This window comes from Phascolarctos cinereus, unplaced genomic scaffold, assembly GCF_003287225.1.
Source record: "Phascolarctos cinereus isolate Bilbo 61053 unplaced genomic scaffold, phaCin_HiC Scaffold_3;HRSCAF=262, whole genome shotgun sequence".
In the NCBI taxonomy this organism is placed as follows: Eukaryota; Metazoa; Chordata; class Mammalia; order Diprotodontia; family Phascolarctidae; genus Phascolarctos; species Phascolarctos cinereus.
This window is the reverse complement of record NW_027555736.1, coordinates 219,778,728-219,799,768: the sequence shown is the minus strand read 5'-3', so window position 1 is coordinate 219,799,768 and position 21,041 is coordinate 219,778,728. Positions and strand designations below refer to the sequence as shown.

Here is a 21,041-nt window from a genome sequence, read left to right as displayed (position 1 = left end):
TTAACCATCCTGCTACTAAATCATTGTTCATAGCATCAATAGATACAATTTTGTGAAGCTGAAAAACTCAGATAAAAGAGGAAAAAAAATTGATCTCTACTTTTTTCAAAGTGCCTTTTGAAAAATCAGAATCATAACATGGGGATTTTTGAGGCAGCTAGGTGGCACAGTGGATAGAGCACCAGCCCCGAAGTCAGGAGGACCTGAGTTCAAAACTGACCTCAGACCAAACACTTGACACTAGCTGTGTCACCCTGGGCAAGTCACTTAACCCCAATTGCCTAAAAAAAATTAGAACCATTATAATGCACATACAAATAACACTTTCTGATACTTATGTTACCGTTAATGTTTCAAAAATAAGGAGTGGAATTTAATAGTCTATAGCCACTCATATTTTTGTGTTGTTACATATATACAAAGGGATATTTGTGTTAGGGTCAAGTCAAGTGCAGAAAAACAGTCGGCTGTACTTAAAATAATTCATCCTTTCTTCTTTCTGCATCTGCCACAATATGAAAGGTATACAATTGGAGGTGAGGAGGTTGAAAATTGTTTTCTATGTAACTTTAGTAGCTTGTTCTGCTGATTACTAGAACAATACATGGTTATTATGGGGGTTGAATTGAAACATTCATTTCCCAGATAGGTAGGAGACATTTTAGTTGAATCATGTTTGAAAAAAATCATGCTCTCTAGAGCCAGATTTTTTTAAAAAACTGTTTTTAAAGTTCCTCTAGAAAAGATTGGACACCCCAATTAAATTATATGTATGAAAAAAGGTATATAAGCATAGGCTCTATATAAATGTAAATTTTTCCACTAAAGTCCAACTTTGGTTATCATGATATAACAGTGATCCTCGGGGCAGCGAGGTAGCGCAGTGGATATGGAGCACCAGCTCTGGAGTGAGGAAGACCTGAGTTCAAATTCAGTCTCAGATACTTGACCCTTACTAGCTGTGTGATCCTGGGCAAGTCACTTAACCCTGATTGCATCACCAAAAAAAAAAAGTGATCCTCTTTCAATGTAGTAGACCAGGCCTGATGGACGCTGGTCTGTTTCCTCAGTGTTGATACTGGAATGAAATAAAGGCACTCATAATCCATCTAACTGTTAGCAAAAGGAGATTTGCTTAGCCATAGCAGGGAAAGGATATTCATCCAAGATACAGCATTAATTCAGCTAATTACAGCTTCCCTGGACCATTCAATATAGGTTTGGCCAGTAAGAAGCCTTAGGGCAAAGCTAGAGGTCCTCTGGTCCTGGCCCTTTTGTAGTCAGGCAACTAGGAAACTATTTCAACATCCTGAGTCTTTAGTCTCTGGAGCCAATTAAATCTAGATGATGGCTTCAAGACTTTTTAAGAAAAGAGCTCTGTCTTTTTGTGGGTTCTGCTGCTTTAGAATTTGTTTAGAGCTATTTTTACAGGTATTTGGAGGGGTTTGGGAGAGCTCAAGCAAGTCACTGCTTTCACCCTATCTTGGCTCCTCAATACCAGGTAATTTTGATGGCTACTGGTTTATAGTAGTTTGAGGTCTGAGTCCCCTTTCATCCCTATGTTTTTTCTCCCATTATTTCCCTTAATATTCTAGATTTTTTTTTCTCCAAATGAATTTTGTTAGTGTCTTCTTGAGTTTTGTAAAGTATCCCTTTGATAGTTTAATTAGTATACAATTAAAATATAGTTAATTTTGATAGTGTGGTTATTTTTATTGGCATATTGAAGCCATGAGCACTAAATACTTCAGCTATTTAAGGCGTTCTTTATTTCTTTAAGGAGCACCTTGCAACTGTATCAATACATCTCATGTGTGCTTTTGTAGGTTTTCCCACAAACTGCAGGCATTTTGTTGTTATTTGCAATGGACTTTTCTTTCTATTTTTATTGCCTCTTGGATTTTGTTATTACTATATAGAAATGTCCTGCTGGTTTTTCTAAACTTTATTTTGCAGCCTGTGACTTTGAAAAACTATTAGTTGCATCAGTTAGTATTTTTGCTGATTCCCTAACATTTCCTAAGTAAGACAGCCAATATGTCATCAGCAAAAAGATTAAATAGTTTTGGCTTTTCTTTGCTTTCTTTATGTTTTCAATTTCCTTTTCTTGTCTCATTGCTTTTGTTAGCATTTCTAGAACTATAGAAAATAACAGTGATGGTACAAAGTATCCTTGCTGAACTCCTATATTTGTTGGGAAAGCTTCTAGTGTATCCCTGTGCCCTATTACGTAGTCGATTTGTGTAAAACTTCCATGTGGTGCTGAGAAATATGATCTTTAGCAATCCAATTTAGAACATGCCATAAATCTCTAGAAGTTTGTTTAATTTCATGTCTTCCCCTTTTTGTTAGATTTGTCCTAAACTGAGAAAGACATTAAAATGTCCCACTATAATTGTGGCAGCTGGGTGGTGCAGTGGATAGGGTATGGGCCTGTAGTCAGGAAGACTCATTTTTCCTGAGTTAAAATCTGGTCTCAGACACTTGCTAGCTGTGTGACCCTGGGCTAGTTACTTAACCTTGTTTGTCTTAGTCTTCTCATCTGTAAAATGAGCTGAAGAAGAGGATCACAAACCACTGCAGTATCTTTGCCAAGAAAACCTCAAATAGTGGCATGAAGAGTCAGACAGCACTGAAAAACACTATTATTGTATTATTGTCTATGTGTTCTCATAATTCAGTTAATTTTTACTTTATTCATTTAAGTACTAAAGCATTGAAAGAATATAAGATTAATATGAATATTGTTTTATTGTCTGTGATTCTTTTCCTTATATCATGAATTTTTGTTTTTACTTTGTCTGATAACATCATTGCAACTCTTTTATGGATACACCTGTTGTATTTAAATTTTGTTCCAGCCTCTCATTTTTAATCTGTGAACATCTCTGTTATTTAAGTGTATTTATTGGAAGCAGATTGTGGGGTTTTATTTTCTTATGCAGTCTGCCTCTTTCATTTGATTGAATTGTGTGATCCATTCACATTTAAAGTTATAGAGTTTAGTTTATGTTTTGTCCATTTTCTCTAACATTGTGGGGGGGTTTCAGAATTAGAATTTTTTCTTGTGGTTCTGCTTCTGTTAAGATGGTACTTTTTCTCTTCAAGTTTATTTTATTTCATATTTTGCTTATTCTACTTTAAGGTGACCCTATTCCCCCAGGCTCTCTTCCCCTCACCATCAGGCTCAATCCTACTTGTATATTATTACCCTTTTCTCTAGCTTCAGAATCTTACTTATTCTTTTTTTATTCTTTCTTCCTTTTTATCTAGTTCTTACACCTCCTTTTCTCTCAGTAAGTAGTCAAGTAAGATGCCCTCTTTCTCTCTTCTCCTTTGACTTCTTTTATATCTTAGCCTGTTTAAATTACACGGCCATTTAACATGATTTTTATCTCTGTGAGTACATGGTTTAAGATCGAGAGAAAATAGATTTTCTCCAAGAGCTTGGGAAGGGGGCATAGCGAACCAATCAATTAGAGAGAAGTTCTGAAAGTGTTGTACTATTCAGACTCTTTTGAACTTAACAAGGATTAACAAGGAAATGAGCACATAAGCTGAGTATTGCTGAAGAATGGAGTAGTTGTGCATTCCTTCTTTTTGGCATGGTTACAGCTGGTCTACTAGCCTAGCCTAAGCCTTTTGACACTACATACTCATCAGAGGCCTCCCTTTCTTGTAAGGGCCTTGTGTCCCCCAACTTTGTAAGTATTCAAGCACAGACCCTGACAACTTCTAGGAATGTTGTAGAATATCCCCACATAGAAAAGCAGATGACGCTAGATAACTTCTAAGTTTCCAGCTTTAAACTGTAAAATTCTCTCCTATGAATCAAAGTCTGCAGGCTACTAGTGCAGGAAAACACAATTCCCATCAAGATATCTGCTGTGCTCAAGGCATTGAGTGCCTTTAGTCTCACTGAAGCAGAAATTTGTACTTGGCTCTAATTTTGCACCATCTGTTTCTTTTACCACATACTTGTCTTCTATGGTCCACTCTTATTGGTCTGAAGTAGTTTTGCATTGGTTAGAACTCAAATTTAGGAGAAATAAGCATTTAAAACCAATAAGTTGGTATTTGCCAGCTGTTTCATCTTGGTATTAATCTTACTTCCTGAGGAAATGGTTTCTAACTTTGGTGATTGTTAATTTTAGAAATGAGTAGAACATTTGGGTTTTTTTCCTGCTTATTAGTATTCCAGGTTGGAGAGAGGAAGGATGGGGAAAGAAGGGAAAATAAGACCAATTTTACATATATGGATTTAAATTGCTTTTTTGGGGGGAAAGCTATAGTATAAAACAGAATTTCCCAATTCAGGCTATATTGCAGATGAATAAAATCTCTAAAATCCCTACATCAGATCAGTGCACCCTCTTCAGCCTCAACTGGGCAGCTAGCAGTAGTTTAGGGAAACCAGGGATCACAGTGGTGAGAAAGGAAGGAATGTGATGGGAGAAGTTAGGAGAAGGAGAAGAATAGGACACAGGAGATGATTTTTAAGGTAATATGTTTTAGGAAATAAGGCCTTTTGGAAATAAAAGTATTAGAACAGAGTTTAGGGAGCAAATCTGTTTCCAACAGATATTCACAGCAATTGGAAGAAGTAAACAGTAGACAGCAGGCTTTTAGAGATGGATTTCTTTGGGCAAAGAAAAGTTTATGGGGCTTGGCTGCATGTGTTTGTGGGAAATGTAGTTTCAAATAGAGTATCATTTCTTCCTTTTCCTTGGAGAGATTGAGGGTTGTGGCAAATTCTAAGCAGATCTTTCTCCCTCTAACCTCCTGCCCTCTAGACTTCTTTGAAAGGTTAAACTCCAAGTATAAAGTGTAGCCTAGCACATAGTAGGTGCTTAATAAATGCAAATTGACTGACTGGACCAAATCCAAGTTCTGCCACTTACTAACTGAACGACCTTAGCAAGTCAATCTCTCTGGGTTCAATTTCCTCATTTATGAAATTAGAGGATTAGACAGAGTGACCTCTGAAGTTCCTTCCAGCTCTCAATATATGACCCTGTGCTCATACAGACAAAACAGCCATGATGGGTATACAAAAGCAATAGCATATTATAAATGATGAAGTGTATAAAAACAGTACAGAATATAAGATCTAGGAAATATATGGTTGGTAAATGATATCAGCTAGTCACTTTGTGACACCGAGGGGTTATGGAGGAGTAGCCCAACTGCTAACTTGCTGATGTAACATTAAAAGAAAATAGAAAGTTTTTTGGGGTGTGTGTGTGTGTGTGTGTGTGTAGAATTCAAGGGAGGATAAGGGAGGAATCACAGAGGATGAAAAGAGGTGAATCAGTTACAAATTGTGCAGTTGGAGGGAGTACCTACTTGATGTACTCAAAGAGCCATCAATCTGTTAAAGAATATTGCTTCTATACTTAGTTTATAGTCTGTAGTTTGCCAGTTCAATGACTCACTAGATAACGCTCTAAAGTCACTCACTCCTCTGACCTCCCACCATTTCTGACCTCAACCATAAGTAACCCTGACCTTTTGATTACTCTACACTCTGCTCCTGGGCTGCTGGGCACATATGGAAAAGTTTAAAAATTGTGCTGATTTCACCTACTGCAAATTTATCAGCTGAGCTTTCAATATTGCTTGTCAATCCTTCTATTTTCTTCATTGATTCCCTATCTGATTTTCTACGATTTCACATCTTTCCCACTGACTTCAATCCCTTGTCCACATTTCCATTCCCTACATTCATAGTGAATGGTCTAGCCTCCCACTTCATTGAGAAAGTCAATGCTATCCTAGGATTCACTGGTTTAGTGATATCTTTGATCCAGAAAACTGCATCTGGCTGGGTTGAATAGAGACAAAAGTGGAGACAATACAATGAGGAGGCATCTTCATGTGCTGTGAGGAGGTCACCATAAGACATCCATGATGCTACCCCTTCCCTCCAACAAGGATGAACAGATTTAGCATGATATATACCCTAACATTTTCTCCCTTGATGAGATAAAGCCAAGTGCCAAACAAGCCTATGTCAGATACTTCTATTGTGAAGTATGACAGATGCTCTGTACAGGGAGGATGGAGTAGAGTTAGGGGAACAACTGTAAGAGAGAGAAACAGAGACAAAGAGAAAGTACTAAAACTTTTCCTATGGCCCAGGTCAGCCACCAAAAAGCCTTCTCCCAGAAAAGTAACTATCTCTTGATTTGTACTGTCTATTCTCCTTACTAAATTATGAGTTGATGCAGTGTTGTGTATGAAATGAGCCCTGCACCAGAAGTCAGCAGAGTTGGGTTCAAAAACTGACTCTGATATTAGCTTTGTGCCAGTGAACAAGCTCTTTAGTCTCCCTGGGGCCCAGTTTCCTAATCTCTAAAATATTGACAAAAGTCCTTGTACTCCCTACCTTAAAGTACCACTAAGAAGAAATCTTACAGAATTGTGCTCTATGAAAACATGAGTTGTTATGCAGACAGTGAGTAGGTCTTAATTTTTGCATCGTAGGAAGAGCCTGGTGAAGCATTCTGTAAATACACACTTAAGATATATTTCTAAAAATTTTCAAGTACAGAACATTCCCTTAAAATGACATAACATTTTGTAATATGTTTAGAGCTCATCTATTCTTTTGTTGCTAATCTTTAAATACATATTTCCTTTGATGGTACAAAGTATAAAGAAGTTTAATACATAGTATTAATGGAAATGTATACATATTAAAGGCATTGAAAAAGTTCAATAATATTTTTATTTGGGGCAGATACATTTTCAATATGATAAGATTACTATGATACTTAATACTGCTAGCAAAAGTACAGAATGTTCCCAAAGTCTTAGTGCAATTTTAAACTATTTAAGATTAATAAACAGTGCAGTTTTATAAATAATAATAAAGCTTAGAGCAGTTTTGAAGCTTTAATAGCTTTACATAGCTTAAAGCGACACTAAGTCTTTAGAAGAAACCCTGCAGAAAGATTTTTTTTAAGATACAGGTTTTTTCAGTCCCTTGAAAGAAATTGAATCTTTGTTGCTCCCCATCCCTTCAACTATTATATGCTGTTTCGTCCTTCATATTCAAAGAGGATCAAAATGACATCACTATGCTGGGGTCAATATACAATGTGTTGGACTGTGGCTGATCAGACCAATACGAGCTCAGAAGGCTCTACCCCAGGTTAGGTGCAAATAGTCCATCCATTTGGGATGGAGATGTCTCACATTTCTTTTGAGCTACTGAGAAAGGACCTCAGTGTCACAAAAGTTTTTGTGTATTTTGTGTTTCAACCACAGGGTAGGATCCCCTCTTGCTGCAGTAAGCAGGCCAGGATTAGGTTGGTGAAGCAAACAATTTTTAGGGCACCTTTTCTAGCCCTTTCCTCATGTCAGGAAGAGAGCAGTGCAGTCCTTTAAAAAGGCTGCTCAGACACTCAGGGGGCTGCCAACTCCCCTACTGCTTTACTACAGTGAGAAGACGACCCTATGTCCCGGGCTGCCTGTGTGCAACCTGGTGACTATAGCTCCCTTCACACCTGCTGCTTCATCACTTTTCAAGATAAGTAAAAATGGAAAAATGGTAAAATGGTATAGGTGATATTTTTTGGTTTGAGCATAAATTGGATTCAAGTGAGGCAAGTTAAGTAAAACTGAACTATTACACTGTGCTCTATTCTTTCTCAATCTCCTTACTATTCTTAGTATACACTCCAGGCCTTATTTCTTTTATTATACCTATTTCTTCACCACCGATGGCATCAAGTGCCTCCTGTCCCATAAAGCCTTCTCTGATATATCCCCTTCCTCCACCTCGAATGTGATCCCTTCTTCCTATTTCTCATAGCACTTTGCCTGGTTCCCCTTTGTGTCTATCACAATCTACATAATATTATGCCAACTTACCTACATATAGGTCTTATCTTCTTCCCTACTCATACAATAAACTCCTTGATGACAGGAAGCATGTAATTTCTTTTTCTTTGTGCCCCTACTGCTTAGCGCAGTGACTTAAACATGAGAAGCTTAGTAAATATCTTTTGATAAAGCAAAAAAAAAAATTTCCTATCACCCTCATATAAAAACAGAAGCAGCAATATTCCATAGTAATTATTCCAACCTTAAGTTTATCCAGGTTGATTGTGTAGCAGGCTATAGGAGACCACTTTCTGCCGGCTGAATAAAAGGCCCCAACTCTATCTATTCAATCCTCTAGTCTTCTTTTATCCAAAAGGGAAGAGGAAGGAGAAATCAGCCATGATAGGCAAAAGAGAAAGCAAAGATACTGAGATACACAGAGAGAAAGAAAAAGAAAGAGTCACAGACACTGCTTGTTTGTGACAAGAAGATGGGGAGATACAGATATACAAAACGAGAAATGGGAGTGGACAGAGTTGAAAACAGAGACAGAGACAAGGAACTTGAAAATAGGACTGAGGCATAGAGACATTGGCTGGCATTGAGCTATTGGCCAGGAGCTCTGCTACAGCCACCTTTATCCATCAGGACCTGATGGAACAGCCTTTTGAGTGGACTGATGCAGACCTGGCTGCCTCTTCTCCATGTTCTACCACCAGAAAAGCATGTTAAATTCAAAGTTTATCTCTTCTATTTAGAGGTTGTTTACATTTCTGTTTAATTAGTATTGACTTTCCACCTTTAACTGATAAAAGCAGCTTCTAATTTATAGACTTAATTATTGTGACTAGGGAAGTTGATGAATACTCATCCCTTCAAGGTCACTTCTGGTGGGAGGAGGAAAGTGGCCAAAAAAGACTGTCAATTCCCACACTCCAGAGGTAAGGGCCAAAGAAGACAGACTGAGAATCCCACCCCTCTGTTTTGTAGCAGTTCAACAGATGAAAATACAAGCAACCCCTTACAAATACACTGTTACACATGTGGATCCTATTCTGTTGATGTTTTTTGAATTATCCCTCTTTATTGGGAGTGAGCATACTGTTTTAATTCATTTTCCCTGCTTCAGAAAGACTGCATTACTGCTGTAAGCATTGTAGATACCTAAACTACAGACATTTTAATTTTGATCAGTTTTGAATTTCATCTTTGTCTTATTTCATTTTTTTCTTGATTGCTTTGAATTTAGAGTTGAATTAAACATTTTACTAGTTTTGGATGGAAATGTTGCTTATTAGGAGGCTAGGTGGCTCAGTGGATAGAATACTGGGCCTAGAATCAGAAACACGTGAATTGAAATCCAGTCTTTGACACTTACAAGCTGTGTGACCCTAGACAAGTCATTTCACCTTTTTCTGCCTCATTTTCCTCAACTGTAAAATTGGGATGATAATAAGTAACACTGACCTCGGAGGGTTGCTAGAATCAAATGAGATAATATTTGTAAAGCGCTTAGCATGGTGTTTGCCACGTTCATTCATGTCTGACTCTTCCTGATGCCATATGAGGTTATCTTGGCAAAGATACTGGAGTGACTTGCCATTTCCTTCTCTAGCCCATTTTATAGACGAGGAACTGAGGCAAACAGGGTGAAGTGACTTGCCCAGCTAGTAAGATCCTAATATGAGTAATGGAGATGGTATTAGCACTTAACTCCCAAGGTTTGTATGAGGATCACATGAGATAACATGCATGAAATACTTTGTAAATCTTACAGTGTGATGTAAATGTTATCTCACTGAATTTTATAGTTTTAATTTGCTGCTGACTGGATTTATAATTTTGACATGCAATCTTGTTTCCTTTTGATGCATATTTTTTTCCTTTCTGTTGTTTTATTTTTCTTCATTTCACTGAGGTTTTGTTTGATTTTTGTTTTGAATGATGTTTCTAATTGTGGTTTTCTCTTGCTTTGCTTTTATTTTGTGTTTTTATTTTCAGTCTTTCTGTGCAGTAATCTACTTCACCTCTAGGTTGCATTAGTATACGAACCCCTCTTATTTAACAAGGTGCTAATGGTGACACCGCTATTAAGTGGCTTGTTGATGTACAAATAGAATGTCATTGTTATGGCTGCTATTGCTACATGTCAATTGCTTTACAGCCCTGCTTTATGTTTTGTGATGATAAATTAGGCCATTTGTTGTTTCATTTCTTACCTAGCCCTTAGTCATTGAATGGGTATTGCCTCAGACAAACTGAGGCCCAGAAAAGATCTTAATTTAGAAAGGTCAAGGTCATCCACTTCATCCTGGGCTATCACCCAAGGATCCTGGCTTTGGTCTTGCCATTGGATTTCAATGTTTCTGGAGGAGAGAATGAGGCTGATGATTTTGTCTAACTGCCTCACTTAAATCCAGTTCACTCTGTGATGTCATTGGTCCTCTTCCAAAACGAAGGCAAACAACACTAATGATATCTGTATAATGTAAGATTGCATGGCTAGTTGACTTTCCTTTGGTGATCAAATATGGGCATTATATATCAGTATTTTAAAAATATGAGGGTTGCATTTGAAACGGATGTCACCTTATCAGTGTTGACATCCACAGGAGATTACTGACCTTTAGTGGAGACATTGTGCTTACAGAAAGGGATATTACAAAAGTATTAAAGAACTCAGTAAAGGGGGAGGGACTTATAGGACAGTGTATACTGGGGCAAGTTCAGGAGAATCCTAAAAGGATTCTCTGAATTACCAGGCCCATTTGACCCTTCAAAAATCCCTGAAAAATTCCAGATGGAGACAGTACTAGGAAATTGATTTATAATCCTCCCTTGGAAGTGGAGGAAAACTGCAGAAAAGTTGTGACATTGAAGAAAGGTAACATAGTTCAAGGGTTAAGGCACAAGCTTAAACATACACTTAGCTTCTCACTTGTTCTTAGGGGAGAGCTTAAAACTAACACCCTGTTTAGGTTTGATGTTGGGATCAAATATTGTTGTTCAGTCATTTCAGTTGTGTCTGATTCTTCATAACTTATTTGGCATTTTCTTAGCAAAGATACTGGAGTGGTTTGCCGTTTGCTTTTCCAGTTCATTTAATAGATTAGGAAACTGAGGCAAACAGGTTTAAGTGACCTGCCCAAGGTCACACAGCTAGTGTCTGAGGCCAGATTTGAACTCAGGAAGATAACTTTTGCTGATACCAGGTCTGGTGCTGTATCCGCTGTGTCATCCAGCTGGCCTGGGATCAAATGAGGCACTTACAAATCACCGAACAGCTCACGAAAGCAAGTTTACTTTGCTCAAACACTAACTTCTCTGGGTGTTGCCTCTTCATCTCTTTACCTAAGTGCATGAGGCAGCGAGGGAGTTCATAGGGCTGTGGACCTGAAGTCAGGAAGATCTGAGTTCAAATGCAGTCTCAGCCACTTACTAGCCATATAACTCTACTTAACTTCTGTTTGCCTCAGTTTCCCAAACTGTAAAATGATTTTAATAACTACATACCTTCCAGTGTTGTAAGAATCAAGTGACATAATACTTGTAAAGTGCTTAGCAAAGTACTTTGTGTGTGGTAAGCACTATATAAATGCTAGCTCTTATTGAGGCATACTTTTTTCACTTTATTTTTCTTGCTTTTTTTTTTGCAACATGGCTAATACGAAAATATGTTTTGCATGACTTCACATATATAATTGATATCATATTGCTTGCTTTCTCAATGGCTGGGGGAGGGGCTCAAGAGGGAGAGATAATTGGGAACACATTTTTTTTAAATGAATGTTAAAATAAATAAAGTATATTAATATGGAAAAATGTTTGGTGGTGCTGGTGGTAGTAGCAGTAGTAGTAGTAGTAGTAGTGGCAGTAGCAGTAGCAGTAGCAGTAGTAGTAGTAGTCAGCAGAAAAAGAAATGATGACTCAGGTGAATTCATAAATTCACCAAGGTGGAAAGGAAGCTATTTTTTGTGCCCTTAGGTGATCAGAAAGCTATATAAGAGAGGCAGTAGCCAGTCAAGTTCCTGGGACAGCTTTGTTGCATTTTAAGGAAACTAATCCCTATTGCAAGAAACCAGAACACTGATTTGCTAGAACCACAGGAAAGCTGAGGCAAAATTCTACTCATCAGAATCAGGCACTTCATTGGATAACACTGATTTCACATTGTTTATACCAGACGTGAAAGTTCTGATAATGGTTAAACAAAGGGCTGGGCCCCCTAATACAGAAAGAGAAACGTCATCTATAAGATGGGCGTAACTAAGTAGACTGTATCAGAGAAGAATAGCTCACTTGTGAGAAGGACCGAAGCTAGATCCCTTAGGTTGGAAAGAGATAGTTCACCTGTATATCAAGCAGGGGCTAAACCCCCTAGGCTGCACATAGAAGTATTGCCTGTAAGCAGGACCCAGACAATATACCTCCTTGTGGATCACAAAAGGAAGCTCAAGGTAGGAATTTTCTCAGAGTTACACATTTGCCCTCCTGGATTTGAGCCAGGGGTACAACAGTTATTAAAGGTTTGACACACACTAGACAGGGGCAAGATGATGAATTGTTTCTTGGAAAAATTGGTGGGTCCCATGTGGGATCTGAAAGAAAGAAACCTTGGAATTGCATAAAAGGATTGCTGGTGCTATTTGTGTGCCTTGATTTATTGAATCAACCTTTGTTCTCACTTGTTTTTGGATGACTGATGGTGAATGCAGATGGTTGACAAAAAACTATGAAAAGTAATAAAAGATTTTTAAAAAAGCCTACATTCAAGGTCTACATACAAACCTACATAGAAGTGCTGGTCCCTTAAAGGCATCTTACTTGTGAGACAATGACAGAGATTGGAGCTAAGAAACTGACTGTCACTTAGCCCACACATAGTGCCAGGAAACAAGTAATTTTACCCAAGTGCATATCATTTTGTGATCATCAAACTTTTACATGATAACTTTGGACATATGGGTCAAGAAAGGACCCTAGAGCTAAAACATATTTTACTGAGCCAAGATGGCTGCACATGTCACTAAGAAGTGTGAGACTTGTGTTTGTTATGTGCAAAATAAAGTACTAACAATTGGTGTAGCATATTTGGAAAATTAAGACACCAGCAAATCTTTAGAACTTGTCTGTATTGACTTCCTGCCTCTGTAAAGTGATAATAAGAATTTAAGCTATGTTCATATGATGTCTGGCCACTTCTCTAGGTATGCACAGGCATAATCAACCTGAAACCAGAAAGTTAATGTAGTTTCTACAGTATTAGGTAAGGAGTATGTCTCAATGTGGATTTCCTGCCAGGTTCCATTCAGACCAAGGCAGAGATTTTGAAAGCATTCTATTCAACAGATGTTAGCTTTCGCTATTATCGAAAACTATATCAAGGGGACCTACAACCTGAATCGTTCAATTGCTCACTGCTAATATGTTAGGGACACTGGGACCACAACAAAAGTCTCAGAGGTATTATGTGGCTTTCAAGGATACCCATACTATTCCACCAGGAATGATGCCACAGGATTTATACCCAGCTGCTGGTATTTGGGTGTGTACACCTCATGCTTTCGAATTCTTGGTTCCAGTATATTTCTAGGAGTCGCTGCAGCTATACCAGGCAAAAGAGGTGCTGTCTCTGGGTCTAGTCTTGTTACATCCAGAGGTGGAACTACAGAAAACAACAGAATCTTTTGTTCTGTGAAGGAAGAGGAACACACGTCTGTTTCTGAACCACTGTCTGTCAGAGAGTTTTTCATTACTGACTGCAGACAATGACAACCACTACGTCTCTTGACTGAGAGAGAACTAAAAGGAGCTTACCACCTGCCTCTAATCTTAGCCCAGAAGAGCTCTGACAGAAGCAAATGACGATATGATTCTTAAATCCATTACCAAATCCTGCAACAAATAGAGTTCTGCTAAGAAATATTGGTGCTTGTGGCCCACAAATTAGCAAATTGATGGAAAGCTATTCCCTACCTACTTGTGGGGAGGCTGCTTGCTGTTTTACAAAATAGCCACAGAGATAGTCTGCGACCCTGAAAAGACAATCCACCACAACTATTTATTTCCTATAGGTGAGTTGATGGGACCTTGTAGGTAAAGTGATTGGGCACTTAGTTCAATAAACTCTAAGCAAAAGAGACCACCTGTTAGTAGCAAAGGCTTTTTGACCCAGACAACATCTCAAAACCAGACATTTCAAGTGAACAAGGATCTGTTTCTTTTGTAACCCAACACCCAGGTCAAAGAAGGGGAGAAGAACCCTGAAGCAATACACTTTATTCCTAATACTTCAGCTGTGGAGACTTCTATAGATACAGCTCACAGATCATAGTAACACTGCTAGACAGCAGATAGTAACTTCTGTTGGCAGAAGATAAGTCCTCACTGAGCTCCTGGAACATCTGAAAGGGAAGAGAAAGAAAAGCTCTTAGTAGAGGGAGGATTCCACAAGGGAAAAGGAAAATTATGGAGACTCTCCATGCTTGATTCAAGTGAGGGAATAAGAGAGACTGAATGGAGACTGGAGCAGAGTTAGAGGAGTCATTAATCCATCCCTGAGAATTACACTGTAGGTACCTCTCTGCCATGACCCAATAGAACATCCTGAGGCTGGGTAAGAGACATGTCTAGTTATTACTGGACTTCTTCTGTGAGAGGACTCATGGGAATGTTTACCTGTTCCCTTCCATGTTCTCTTACTGGGAGATTGCATGTTAAATTCACAGTTTATCTCTTTTCTTTAAATTTTGTTTCCGTTTTAAAAATTAATTAAATAAATGAAATTTAAATAACATGGTGAATGCTAAGTTTCAAAGGTTCATTCATTCATCTACTATTCTTCTTTATTGTGAATGGCAAGCCACAGAGAAGGACAGTGACTAGTAAACTAAGTAGAAATGGGAAAGATGAAGCGACAAAAAGCATGGACCTCTCAGAATTGTCAGGTTCATCTAACCTGGGAGCTCTAGAACTAAATGATAGTTACTGATTTATAAATCCCGAGTCAAAAGCTGAAAAGCACCTCAGAAGCCATCCTGTTTCTATTAACTTCCCAAAGAGGAATAAAAAAAATAGCAGAATCTGGGATTTTTCCATAACAAAAGCCTGAACCATGGGTAAGAAGCTTTAAGTAGTAGAAAGGAGTCTTGGTGAGTAAAGATCAAGATTTTTCCTCGGAGGCAAGGACTCAAGAAATTTTACATTCCATCTGTTCTGGCAGGTTCATTTGACCCTGATGTGAATGAAGTTGTTGCTAACAGATAGATGAAAGGCAGAGGGGAGAGCTGTCTGAAGAGTAGCTAGTGCTCCTGATTAAAAAAAAAGAAAGAAAAAAACATCCCCACTTAGTTGTCGGGTGGTGTTTCTGTTTATTACTTAGAATGTGGGAATTCCAGGGTCTACAGTGTATTTGCATCTGCTGGTTGTAGACATAATGAGGGACTCTGGAGTTAATAGAATATTGTTCCAGGGCTAGAACTTACAAGAGACTCCATCAGATCATACATTTAAAGCTGGAAGGGATCTGAGAGCTTATCCCATTCAACTCTTCATTTGCTAAATACCTGAGGCCTAGAGAGGTCGCTGAAGGTCCCAGGTAGCAAATCACAGAACTGATATGAACCAAATCTGGTACTTTCCCCCCATACCAGAATGATTGACTGAATACTTGGAAAGTCACTAGATTTGAAGTCTGACAGCCTTAGATTCAAATCTTGGTTCTGCTACTTGTGAAACAGGCCACAAGATCTCAATTTCCTCTTTGATAAAATGAGTGGGTTGAATACAAGCTCAAAGTTTCATTCCATTTCCTAATCCCATATTCAGGGATCCTAGGGATTCAGATTTCCATGCCAGGGTTTATGCATTTCCAGTTTCTGCCTACAGATGGCGCCAGAGTCCCAGTTTCCTAACTGCAATATTCACTGCTTGCCGGAGATCTCTAAAGGGCTCATCCCGCTTTTCTTAGAGTTTAGAGCTTAGAGCTCCACAGTCTTCTATTCCCGTTTAGAAATGTCTGATTAGGTTAAGATGCACTCTAAAGAGATCTTGCCGCTCTTCTGAATGCAACCCGTGCTTTCCCAAACTGGGAGCCCAGTGCATTGCCAGCTCCAAGAAGATGCTTTTCTAGGACAGTCTGGAAAAGCAAGATACAAACATTTTCTTCCAAGAGATCAATTACCCTCCCTGGTCAAGGTAGTGTCCGGCTCCCACACTGAGTCATCTCGGAAATCAGGTAAGGGGATTTTTTTTTTCCTGGGAGCACAGAGTGTGGGTGGATCCCAGGAGGAGAGTGTCCAAGGGAGCCTGGAAGATGAGGAAAGATGTTCGTTGGGACCAGGGTCTGATAACTTATAGGAAAGAGGCACCGGGGCGCGAGAGGTGGGGGCATGAGCAGGAAAAAGAACAAGAAGAAGAGAAGAGCCTTGGTTTGTAGATAGATCGTGGGGGAGTTTGAAAAGAGGGACGAGTGATAGCTGGAAAAAGAGCAAAGGATGTTTAAAGCCAGGAGGAGGATATTGGAGCCGGTGTGGGAGAGTAAGGGCCAGAGAAGAGTGAGGAGTGGTGGTGTTTGGGGGTCTTTAGGAGAGGAAGTACGAAGTCTTTAGTTTAAGAGACTAGGGAGGCGGAATCCTGAGAATAGCTACCTCCTCACCTCTTTGGTGGTGAGAAGGAAGGCTCACTGCCTTTCCAGAGACCTCTTCCTCAACTCTTCTCCCTCCTCTTCCTCCTCCTTCCCTCTCCACGCTGTCCTCTTTCTCATTCAGCTGCAGAAGAGCAGTGGGATGAAGAAATAGAGATAGTAGTGGAAAATGGGGAAGTCCCAGCTGTCACTTCTGGTGCTGCTGCTGGTTTTGCGGACAATCCTGGAAGGCAAGCAGCGCCCTTCCCGGCTCTGCGAGTGCTACCAAGAGGGTGACTTCCGAGTTACCTGCAAGGACATCCACTTCATTCCCAGCCTCCCTCAGAATACTCAAACACTGTGAGTACTTGGGACACGGTAAGAGGACAACTCTGGTATTTAGGAATAACTGAAAAGAATGAGGAATAATGGAAAGCCCATTCCCCAATAGGACTAACCAAAAACAAGGCTGGGGAATCTGTTATGAAGGGGTCAGATGAGGAGGGGGATTGTCAAAACCCAAGCACCCAAGCTTAACCAGTCTATTGACTTTCAAAATTGTGCTTGAACACTCGAAACAAATGAATCCTAGAGAAACACCCGATGCTCAAAGAATGTCTAACTATCCATAGGCTTTGTTAAAAGTAATGTTGACACCCTAGTTTCCAGGTTGGTAGTTTGGTTATCAGCAATAGAAAACAAGGTAAAATATTGTTTAAGTGGAAATAGAAACGTGCTTTCTAATGAAATGATGTTTACCTGCTCTCAGTCCTGATTTTTGGTCGTACTAGCTTCCATATTTTATTGTACCAAATAATGTTTAATGAATAAATTCCAACAATTTTCTTTGGAACACTATTGTTAATCTAGCTTTAACTTGTGTGTGTGTGTGTGTGTGTGTGTGTGTGTGTGTATAAACATGGAAAACTGTTGTTTAGCAGAGAATGCTTTGTAATGCCAAAAAAGATGCGTCCACTAAGCGTCTGCACTTAAATCTTTTCATGGTTCAGGTTACAGGTTGCTTTAAAGTTCCAAAGACATGAAATGGGGGGAAAATGCATCTGGTACCCATATGTAAAAAATTACTGAATTAGAAACATGATGATAGACATATTTAATCTGTTTGGAAAATGTCCAGCAGTTCTTTGACAGAAGTTCAAAACAATGAATAAAAATGTTGAAATGTTACATGGAGACTAGCCCTTGGAAACAGAAGGGTCTAGCAGTTAAAAAAAAAACCCCACCAATTTCTAAAATTGGTTTGAACTCAGTGTTTTGTGTCAGGGGAAAATATAAAAAAACAAACAATATAAGGTGAAGTAATAAAGCTAGTCAGAGAAATTTACATAAAAGTTTCTATTGGAAAATTTTCTCTATAAAGATCATGAGTTTGTGGTTGCTTTAATATTTTAGTTGCCTAACAGTAAAGGTTAATTACTATTAGAAAATTTTCTAAAAATCGAAGTGTTTGACCATTTGACTACAGGACTGACTTTCTGTGCTTTGAATAGGAAGCTATTTTGATAGATTTTTCTGGGTTTTTTAAAAAAAATTCTCAATTAGTATTTTAAGGAGAAATTTGCCATAACTAAAATGGTAAATTTCCTGTATATTGAGGTCCCAGCAGTGTTGGAACTGAAGGGGGAAAAGGTAGCTGCTTAGGGTGTGACAGTGAAGAGGTTGTAACAAGGTACATATTTTAATAATACTGTGCATACATGTATACAAATAGTGTTACATAGTGCAAGTTATATATAGAACACTAGCCCTGAAGCCAGGAGGGACTTAAATTCAAATTTTCCCCTAATGTTATGTGACCATAAACAAATCATTTAACTTCACTGATCCTGATTTTCCTAACTTGTAAAATGGAGCTAATAAAAACTGTACTGCATGCTTCATATAGGCTATAATTAGGATCAAATAAAGCAATTCAGGATGTCCCGAAAGTCTTTTGTTGTTGTTCAGTCATTTCAGTCTGTCCAGCTCTTTGTGACTCCATTTGGGGTCTTCTTGGCAAAGAAACTAGAATGGTTTGCCATATCTATCTCCAGCTCATTTGACAGATGAGGAAACTAAGGCAAACATGCTTAAGTAACTTGCCCAGGATCATAAAAATCTTAGTCAGAGCTTGAAGTTTGAAACTGCATTAAGATTTTTGGGACAGCCAATATATAAGACACTTTGCAAACCTTAAAGTGCTATATGTAGGGTAGTTATTATTTCATATTAGAAAATTCCATTCTTCTTAGTACATAGGTATTTATTTTGTGATCAGTCAACTCATATGTTATAGTGAATCATCATCATCATTATAACTGACATTTAAAGATCTGTGAAGCACTCTATAACCATTATTTTATTTGAGTCACACAATGACTCTGTGAGGAAGACATTCCAGGTATTTCTCTCATTCTATAGAAGAGAAAACTGAGACTTAAAGATGTTTAGTGGTTTGTCCATGGCCACACAACTAGCGAAAGTCAAAGGTGGGATTTGAATCCACATCTTTCTGACTCTATTCATTCAAATCTAGACTAGACAATAACACATAGAGGGTGTGATCTTCAAATTTAGCCAAAGCTTCCAAGTGACTTAATCCAACACTAGCAGTATAAGCACTTGATATGTGGTTAGGAGAAAATTAGGGCAATGGTTTTGGGTGGTTGTTTTTTTTTTTAATGTTATCAGTCCAATTAGATTTTTTTAAAATTTAATTTATTTATTTTTAGTTTTCAACATTCACTTCCATAAGATTTTTGAGTTTTAAATTTTCTCCCCCTCCAAATCCCTCCCTCCAAAACAGGACACAATATGATATAGGCTGTTCATATACATTCATGTTAAGCATATTTTCCCAATTAGATCTAGAGGTAGGAACCACAAGAATGAAGCAATAAAACAAAATAACAAAGGAAAAAGAGAGCAAATAGTATACTTCCATCTACATTCAGACTCCAAATTTCTTTCCCTGGGTGTGGATAGCAATTTTCATCATGAATCTTTTGGAGTTGTCTTAGATTCTAGTGTAGCTGTGAAGAGCCAAGTCTATCAAAGTCAGTCATCCCATAATGTGGCTGTTACTGTGTACAATGTTCTCCTGGTTCTGCTCATTTCACTCTGCATCAGTTCATGTAAGCCTTTCCAAGTCTTTTGAAGTCTGCCTGCTCATCATTTCTTATAGCACAATAATATTCCATTACATTAATATACCACAACTTGTTCAGCTATTCCCCAATTGATGGGCATCCCTTCAATTTCCAATTCTTTGCCACCACAAAAAGAGCCGATATAACTATTTTTGTACATGTGGGTCTTTTCCCCATTTTTATGATCTCTTTGGGATACAGCCCTAGAAGTGGTATTGCTATGTCAATGAGTATGCACAATTTTATAGCCCTTTGGACATGGTTCCAAATTGCTCTCCAAAATGGTAGATCATTTCACAACTCCACCAACAATGTATTGGTGTTCCAATTTTTCCATATCTTCTCCAACACTTATCATTGTCCTGTCATGTTAGCCAATCTGGTAGGTGTGATGTGGTACCTCAGAGTCTTTTTGATTTGCATTTCTCCTATCAATAGTGATTTAGAACATTTTTTCACATCACTATAGATACCTTTAGTTTCTTCCTCTGAAAACTGCCTGTTCATATCCTTTGACCATTTATCAATTGGGGATCCAATAAGATTTTTGCTAGCTCTGAAATTTTCTCCAATGTGGCCTCTAATATCATAATACCATTAAGAGAAGTGAACTTAATTGTCTCAAGGAAAAATAGTATTATATCATACAGCAAATCCTTGGGGGTTTGTTCTCTGAAAATTCAGAATTTTGAATATTTTAGACATGTCCTTAAAGGTCTGGGTCCTTTTGCTCCATATAAGTAGATATCCCATTGCTAATATGGATATCAGGATGGAGTTTCAAAGGGATGGCTGATGACCTACAATGATCAGAAGCAATAACGGATTTATATTTTAGTTTAAATGGATGAACACTCATCAATTCAATTCAACAGACAATTAAGTTTACATTGTGCTAAACAGTATGTGTAATAATAGGAATGGTGGTGCATTCTAGTTAAAGTGCTGATTCTTCTCTATCCTATGTCACCTAAAAGGGAAATTCCCTTTTCTGCTGCCTGTTCTCAAGATGCTTGTAATTGAATTAAAATTATTTCACATTTTAGGGAGAAACTTAGACAAGAGTTTAGCTCTTCTGAATCAGTGGGGTTTACTCTACTTAAACTTTTAATCAGTATTATTAGTAATGTTTTCCTGCCCAAATTATTTTAGATCACATATCTCAAAGATAACAGAGAAAAGAGATTTCTGTGAACCCTACATCCTTATGTTTCCCTATTAATGTGCTTCAGAGATGAAAAATTTTGGTACTGTGGGTCATTGCACTGTGAGCTCAGTGAATGTCTACAGATCTAGAATCAGCAGCAGATATAGAAGGTAGATTAAAACATAAATTCCAGCATAGAGTGGGCTCAAGTGCTCTAGCCTGGGGCAGTAAAGTCTACTCTCTAGGGCTCTTCATAACAGAAAATATTTTTGAAGAGTTGAGGAAAGGAACT

General features: G+C 38.2%; 1 protein-coding gene across 1 annotated transcript in view; it reads left to right on the top strand.

Moving 5' to 3' along the window:
- The first annotated feature begins 16,622 nt into the window (after nt 1–16,622).
- The window catches only part of TSHR (thyroid stimulating hormone receptor), a 152,872-nt gene continuing 148,453 nt past the window's right edge, over nt 16,623–21,041 (top strand). The window contains 1 exon segment of the mRNA XM_020976319.2: nt 16,623–16,813. Within this exon segment, the coding sequence (XP_020831978.2) occupies nt 16,644–16,813 (170 nt within the window). The 5' untranslated portion in view covers nt 16,623–16,643.